The sequence below is a fragment of the Leuciscus leuciscus genome (genome assembly GCF_965113295.1).
Source record: "Leuciscus leuciscus genome assembly, chromosome: 25".
NCBI classification, from domain to species: domain Eukaryota; kingdom Metazoa; phylum Chordata; class Actinopteri; order Cypriniformes; family Leuciscidae; genus Leuciscus; species Leuciscus leuciscus.
The window spans coordinates 24675715-24683635 of NC_138724.1; the positions used below are offsets into that span (position 1 = coordinate 24675715).

The 7921-nt window shown below is 38.8% G+C and overlaps 2 protein-coding genes across 2 annotated transcripts; one reads left to right on the forward strand and one right to left on the reverse strand.

The window, feature by feature from the left end:
- The first annotated feature begins 40 nt into the window (after positions 1 to 40).
- On the forward strand, positions 41 to 3804 carry chrm4b (cholinergic receptor, muscarinic 4b). Its single transcript, XM_082159569.1, has 2 exons — positions 41 to 1189; positions 1401 to 3804. The coding sequence occupies exons 1-2, from the start codon at positions 1135 to 1137 to the stop codon at positions 2738 to 2740; spliced, it is 1395 nt and encodes a 464-aa protein (XP_082015695.1). The 5' UTR covers positions 41 to 1134; the 3' UTR covers positions 2741 to 3804.
- A 134-nt stretch (positions 3805 to 3938) lies between these two features.
- Positions 3939 to 7488, reverse strand: mdkb (midkine b). Its single transcript, XM_082159570.1, has 4 exons — positions 7335 to 7488; positions 4980 to 5059; positions 4732 to 4899; positions 3939 to 4646 (listed from the first exon to the last, which is right to left on the reverse strand). Exons 2-4 carry the CDS (start codon positions 5056 to 5058, stop codon positions 4450 to 4452), a joined length of 444 nt encoding a protein of 147 aa, XP_082015696.1. The 5' UTR covers position 5059; positions 7335 to 7488; the 3' UTR covers positions 3939 to 4449.
- Positions 7489 to 7921: the final 433 nt, after the last annotated feature.

A 7921-nucleotide genomic window follows, 5' to 3' on the forward strand; every position in this document is an offset into this window, starting at 1 on the left:
GAACCTATCCAGGCCATATTTCTTTCTAAAATATCAATAAAAAGTTTTTTGCTTTTTACTGTAATGTAATAAAATAAACTCTACTACAGCAATTATAATCACCAAAAATAATGGAAATTACAATAACTTTTTCACAGTACCAATTACAGTAAGCACATTTTTCCCAAATTCTCTTTACTGTAATTGGTCTGTACACATTTTTTCTTATTTTTATAATACTGTATTTTATATTTATTGTTGTTTTTAATTTTAGGTTTATTTGTATCTTGACAGTTTTCACGACAAGTAAGCAAAAAAATAGTCACAATACAGGAAATCTTAATGGTTTTTAATCACCCTGACCCTATGGTAATGAGAATATATAAGTCTAAAATCAGTCTAAAATATGCTTAATTGTCTTTATGCAAACTAAAGTTTCTTATATTTTTCCTGCTTACAATGTTTACATGAAACTTAAGGCCCGTTCACACCAAGAACGATAACTATAACAATAACTATATTAGCGTCCACACTAGCGGACGATATTGTTCTGTTTATTCTAAGAATGCACAGCCGTTCTGAAAGTGATTCCAACAATATCGTTATAGTTTTGGTGTGGGCTCTGCTATTCATTTATATTTAAAACTATTATTAGAATCATTCATTATAGTTATCGTCATTGGTGTGAACGGGCCTCTGCCCAAATCCCAGCATCCTCCTGCCCACCCCCATCATTACAACTTTACATTTGGAAACATCTGTAATTTGTTGTAGTACGTGTGATACAAGAAAATGAGAAAAGGTAATAAAACATTATAATTAAAAATTATGTGAAGCCGCTGTGGAGCTGTATTACTGGTCGGGTAATTAGATTCCATCTGTTATGTAACTGCTGCCTTCCTCTTTAGAGGACAGGAACTGCATTACGCTTACATGCTTTAAAGAGGCAGCACAAAACTAGGAGGAATTCGGCTGTAATACTATCGTTCCACTTTGATCATCATCTTCTCGTAAATTCAGTGTAATATTGATACAGCTCAAAGAGGTTGGATAACTTCTTCCTGGTTATGTGTTCGGAAGGTGAGGATGGGTGTTACTGTTTGAGGAATTAAAAGTCCTCCCAGTTGTTCTCTCATTCAGACTGAGCAGGAGATCATGGAGGCTGGATCTGACGTTTTGTCAAGCAACTTGGAATGGTTCGTTTTCAACGGTAAGTTTGCTAATGGGACCATGTTAGAGTCATGAATTTGTTTTTATTCTTGTTTTATATCTTAATTTCTATGTATTAGATCTTTTTTTGTATATTAACATTTGAAGATTAGTGTATATACTAGTGTTCAGTTTCAAGTTGTTTTGCTCATGTCAAGTTAAATGCCTCTGTGCCACTTGGTTTATGATTATTGGTCGTTTTCTTGTCGCAGGCTCCTCCACAAGTTCCCCCAGCATGCTCAACAGCAGCACGCACAGTCCCTTGCCCGAAGAATCGTACTTGTTGTTGGGAAGACCACGTCGTGCTTTTGGGACTGTAGGGGTGGTCATCATCATACTTATCACTAGCTGCATCAACCTTCTAACAGTCCTAGGCAACGTCCTGGTTCTGCTTTCAATCAAAGTCAACCGCAATCTCCGAACCATCAACAACTACTTCCTTTTTAGTCTTGCTTGTTCAGACCTTATCGTCGGTGCGTTCTCCATGAATCTCTACGTTGTTTACGCCGTGAAGGGGTACTGGCCTTTGGGACCGCAGATGTGCGACTTGTGGTTGGTTGTGGATTACGTGGTCAGTAACGCCTCTGTGATGAACCTCCTCCTGATTTGCTTTGACCGGTACTTCTGCGTTACCCGGCCTCTGAGTTACCCAACCAAACGTACCGCGAGGTGGGCAGGGGTGATGATCGCTGCGGCTTGGTTGCAGTCTTTGCTTCTCTGGGCTCCAGCTATCTTGCTTTGGCAGGCTGGGAGGGACAGACGCGAGGTCCCGGAGGGACAATGTTACATCCTGCTACTCGCTAACCCTGCTGTAACCCTGGCAACCACCATCCCAGCATTCTACATTCCTGTCGTAATAATGATGGTACTGTACACACGGATATCCCTAGCCAGTCAGAGACGGGTTTGTAAGTTGAAGTCTGAATCCGCAAACTTGCTTAAACCGTCCAAGACAAGTGAAGGAACATCTACCACAAACCCTGACCTAGTGAATGACATTAAACCAGATGAAACATGTTCATTTAAACCAGATTCAGACCTCGTGAGAACCAAACGACTCTGCAGCATGCCTTCCATAGAATTCAGCAAAACGGACTACTCCTTGGATTCAAACCATGATGCCTCTCCGGAAGACCGAGGGCTGGATGGAGAAACCTTGAGACCGAAAAGCTTGACCGAGTGTACGGAAACTAGCAGGATAACGCAACCTCTCTGTTTTCCAAACCATACTACCATTCAGGTTCAACGGCAAACATCCAAGGCCATCTGCAAGAATGCCAGACGGAAGGCTCTGAGAGAGAGGAAGGTGACCAAGACCGTTCTTGCAGTTCTTCTAGCCTTTATCATTACCTGGACGCCCTATAGCGTTATGGTTCTGATTGGTACCTTCTGCCGCTGGTGTGTCCCTGAAATTCTTTGGATGGTGGGCTACTTTCTGTGTTACGTCAACAGCACGGTTAATCCAGTATGCTACGCGCTCTGTAACACCACCTTCAAAAGAACCTTTAAGCGACTGTTGATGTGCAAGTTCAAAAATCTGACGATAAAATGAGCTGGACTTAATCAAATCTTTAGTGTCTCATCAATGATTCCTGACCAACCAATGAGGAACCTGATTCGCTAAAACGTTGTGACTGTGAAGCAGTTTTACCAGAGCCAAAAGTGAAGAAAAATGTGTTTGTTGAGGTTATGGGTGTTCATCATGCTGATATCGCAAAACATTACTTGTACAACTTTATGAAGTATCGTAAAGTCATTTTTAAGTGGTTTGCGGATGCATTCTTATTTTTATGAGCACAATGTTGGTTTACAAGAGCCAAAAGTGTAAATAAATTGAAGTATTAATTGTTTTGCATGTTGCTGATATTGCATGCATTTGTATCGTAAAGTTGTTTTAAGTTGTTCGCAAGTGCATTCTTATGTAAATAGTTGTATGTAAATATGTAAATCAATGCAACAAATTAGAGAAGACCCTGATTCTTGTTTTGATAGTGGTTTACTAAAGCGAAAAGTGAAAATAAACATGTTGGTTCAGTTATTTGATATTTATCATGTCGCTGAAATTGCATTTTAGTATGGAAGCTTGTTTCCGCCACAGAATAAAACAATTTGAAAGATAATTGTGACTTTTTATCTCACAATTCTGACTTTTTTTTTCACACAATTGCGAGTTTTCATCTTTAGTTATAGTCAGAATTGCGAGTTTCGCCAGAATTGCAATTTTGACTTTGTAACTCACAATTCTGACTTTTTTCACTGAATTTTGAAATATAAACTCGCAATTTCAAGTTATAATGTCCAATTCTGAGGGGAAAAAAAGATTTCTCAGAATTGCGAGTTTATCTCACAATTCTGACTTTATAACTCGTAATTGTGAGTTTATATCAAGCAGTTCTGAGAAAAAAAAGTCAGAATTGCGAGAAAATGTCAGAATCACAGTTACCTTTTTTATTTTTTATTCTGTGTTGGAAACAAGCTTCCATAGTTCTGTATGATATATCGCAAATACATTTTTAAGTTTGTAAGATTGTTACTGTTTGCACAATAAATGAGTAAAAACACTTTGGTTCTCTCATTCATGAAACAAATACCAAACACATTTGTGTAAATCATGTCATCAATCGTAACCTCATTAAAATTGCATGTCAAATGTAGGACTGTATATTTGACATTATAAATTAATTCCTAAGTTTGTCAGTCTTGAACAAATAAATGTGAAAAAGTTATTTTTAAAAAGGCACCAGAAAATATTATTGAAAATACACTTTCATTTATTCACAACCTGTAGAAGTAATCAGTTAGTGTTGTAAATTTGATTGTACATCCATCAAATCTAAAACCATAAACATTTATGAACATAGATACTTTATATAGGCCGTTACTTCCAGGAACTGTTCGTTTAAGCATTATAACGTACAGAAATCGTCTTCAATTCGATTTGTTGTAATTTACAAATACTTTCTTTTAGGGGTGTAATTAGGGTTTTTCTCTTTAGTAAAGACAATTTGTTAGAGGACAGATTTGCTGCGGCCTATTTTTTACATGCAAAGTCAATTACAATTAAAAATTTGCTACAGTGATCAAATTACAACAGCATAGACACATACATTTACTAATTACAAAACGAAGAAAGTGGAAATAAAAACAATAGGTAGGGCTACAGTTTTTTTCCTCTCAGCATTCACCTTTTGGAGGATTTGGGAGTGTCACATAGGAATGTACCACTGAGTGGGCAATGGGGCAGTTGGGGTGGTCTTCAAGTTAGTTTTCCTTCCCTTTTCCTTTCTTCTTCTCGCCTCCCTTGGGTTTAGGGGTCTTTGGGGTGCAAGGTTTGGACACTTTGATGGTGGTCTGGCATTCAGCGTTGAACAGTGCCTTCTTCAATTGCCCCGACCTGCTTCTGGTTCCTGTGGTGGTGTCACATTCGGCCCAACGACCAAACTTGTACTTGCAGTCAGCTTAAAACAAAGAGCAAATTAGACTGATTGGCCTGTCGAAGTGTATTTATGTTTGATTCACATCCAGACATGTAAAACTTCTTACCGCCAAAGTCCTTCTTCCAGTTGCATGGGACTTTGCACTTGGTTTTCTTTGTCTGTTCGTTGCAGGTCGCCTCCCGAATGCCAGCGCCGCAGTCGCCGCTGTTGGGCACACATTTCCCATACTGCCATTCGCTGCACTCAGCATCTGCTTTGGCCTCTTTGGCCTTTTCTGTCACAAAATAGAAAATAGTTAATAATGCTATCACACAAAAAGAATGTGCATTGCATCATTCTGTAAAAAATGTAAACCTTTTTTCTTCATACTGGCTTCCACGGTGATCATCAACACCACCAGCAGCACAAGCGCTATAGAGAATAAACTCCGCATTCTGTGAAGAAATACAGCAGACATTAAGTTCAATTGAAACCTTGAAACTTTTTTTTTGTATTATTTATATACTATTAATATTTTTACCCTTTGCATTTTTGAAAAGTTTCACGTACAGTGTTGTCAAAACAGTCCACATACACACGGATCTGCGAAAATGTCTAAAAACACTGTATTATGCATTCAGGCCAGTAGTTGGCGATGTAACTTCGAAATCGCATACTGACTAGTTACTACTTTGGAATTTGAATTTACTTCGCAACTGTTGAGAAAGTACGTTCTATTTAGTATGAGTGTGGGAAGTACGAATTTAAGCGTACTACATCTGCCATGTTGTTTCTGTAACGTGACCTACCAGCGTCAGTAACGTTGCTTCACTCTCATTCAAAAATCCTCTCCCGTGGCATCATGGGATGGTAAAGTGTCCATCGAATGCACACTTCAGAATCTCACCGGAAGTAGTAGGTCATCCAGAAACTTTTCGCCTACTGTTTTTCCAATAATATGTATTCCGTCATACTACTCTTTTGGCGTATGTTTTTTTGCATACTATATAGTTGGGAAGTATTTGATTTTGGACACAGTGTTTGTGAAGAAACACTACTCGCCTATAGACTGAACACATGATAATACGCATGACGTCACCGTTTTCACAAATTCGAGTTTTTGTAGTTTACGCAGACGAAAACTTTCACTTTGAAACCTGTTTCTCAAGCAAGTTTATTTTTTTCATCTAATATTTACATGGTATTTTAGCTTTATTTCAATTAACAAAATACATTTTTAAACACTTCAGTTTTATTTAACAATGACAACCCTAAAGAACACTATAGTCTTGCCACATCTGTTTACAAGGTGGTAATATTTTGCCCTTTCTGGTGTTTTTAGGCTGGTTTAATTAGTTTGTGTGGTTTTCACACTGCAAAACTAAGAATGGTATTATTTCCAAAATCAGATACACATCAGATATGAATGTTTTCGTTTGTACTGAATTAAAGACTGTGTACACAATGTCCTATGCCATCCTAGCAGCTCGCTGTGTGCGACTCCATAAAAGAGCCTCAGCCTCTCTATATTTTCCTCTTTTCTTGAAGGAAAAAAAGCACGCAGCACTTCTCCTTTTCATTCTTTTCCTGCCTCCATTAAAACAGGCTCCTTTCAAGGCGCAGCCCCGCGGCACGGCTCCATTCTTCAGTCAGTCATACATGTGAAGGGCTCCTCGGGGTCGGACTTTTGTGTGAGGAGAAACAGCGGTCAGCAGGGGGTCGGGGTCCCCCCCTCCCTCCTCATCCTCCTCAGGGGAGAGAGAGAGGCCAAGCACTCAAAGACCTTCAGCTGGGCCTTAGAGGAGCCTGATTCACTGGCTCCGAACAAAGCAGGATCTCGCCCGTTTTGCTTCCCTCTCTGAAAGAGGCCGAACACAGATCCCATGCTGTGTCTTGAGGAGGGGGGGTGGGCCTCCCCTCACTCCTTTGAATATAAGCCTATTTGCATTGGAGGACAAACCCCGCTCTGTTGATGAAAGAAGGGACGTAGGATGCTGCCTTTGATAAATGCAGAACCGGACATTTTGAGAACTTCCTCAAGGAGCACAAAGTTCAACCGCATCTGGAGCTTTTCGTCCCGTCAGAATGAAATTGCGGGGCCTGGTGTGCCCGTTTGGTTCTGGTTTGGAGAAGTGGGTCAGCAGTTTGCTGGCAGCTGGTCCTCTGCTCTTTGGCTCTTCACAGTGCATCATTTTCCCTGACAGCATTAAAGAGCTCTTTTTTGTTGCACACGAAAACAAAAACTCCACGACTCTATTTCAGCATGAAAGCAACTATTTAAAGAGACATCCGCCATTAAATCAACTAAAATACACTGCGATGGCGACGCTGTTCAGTTAAACCTAATATCGACTCTTTTATTCTAAACTCAAGAAATATTCTCATATTAAACACAAATCGGATATTTTATGATCTAAAAAAATTTCTTCAACGCTAATTGACGCGTATGTTATTATGATACGGTCCATACGCCCCCTTTTATCATGTCACATCATAATACGCCAGAAGCATTAATAAAAATATCAATGCGGAATATTATCGCACTAAAACGCAGATGCAAATAAAATGAAATAAATAACGATAATAGAAACCTATACACAAAAATCCGATCCGGGTCAATCGCAGATAAGATATTTGCATTATTTATCACACAGTAAGCTTTCATTCAAACGTCATCACTGCTGGTTAATAATAGCCGTTGTTGGGTTATGATGATGAGGATGTACTTGCCTTATTGCTGTGAATATGATGCTGTGCTGTGAGCGTGTGTCTTGCGTTCAGCTCTCTATGATCTCTGCTGCTCTTTGTGTTTCTCCGAACTAGTTTGAGCTGGTCGCATAGCTGTGCACCCTCTCTCTCTCTCTCTCTCTCTCTCTCTCTCTCTCTCTCTCTCTCTCTACGAAGGATCTATTAACATTTGAGACGAAATGGTGTGGTAATGGAGCTTTCTCTATTCTATCTATCTGTCTATCTGTCTGTCTATCTATCTGTCTATCTATCTGCAGTTTCTTTATTATTTGTGAAATTTACTTGCAATTTCTTAGTGCAAATTGTTTCAAGGTAAACAAACCAACGTACACCATTTTTTTCTTCAGTATTTTATTGGTAACACTTTACAATAAGGTTTCATTAGTTAACCACATTCGTACTATACTTTTTTTTTTTAATCAAAAGTTGTACTTGTTGACATTAGTTAACATGAACAAACAAGGAACAGCTGTATTATTATTAACTAATGTTAAATATTACAATGATTAAATAGTACAAATGTATTTCTCATTGTTAGTTAATATATTGACCTTATTGTAAAGTGTTAC

Bases quoted from the DNA above. Each gene is read 5' to 3' on its own strand.
- chrm4b (XM_082159569.1), top strand. From the start codon at position 1,135: ATGGAGGCTGGATCTGACGTTTTGTCAAGCAACTTGGAATGGTTCGTT. The intron at 1,190-1,400 runs GTAAGTTTGCTA...TTCTTGTCGCAG, and splicing joins GGAATGGTTCGTTTTCAACG to GCTCCTCCACAAGTTCCCCC.
- mdkb (XM_082159570.1), bottom strand. From the start codon at position 5,058: ATGCGGAGTTTATTCTCTATAGCGCTTGTGCTGCTGGTGGTGTTGATG. The intron at 4,900-4,979 runs GTTTACATTTTT...ATTTTGTGACAG, and splicing joins AGCCAGTATGAAGAAAAAAG to AAAAGGCCAAAGAGGCCAAA. The intron at 4,647-4,731 runs GTAAGAAGTTTT...CTTTGTTTTAAG, and splicing joins CTGGAAGAAGGACTTTGGCG to CTGACTGCAAGTACAAGTTT.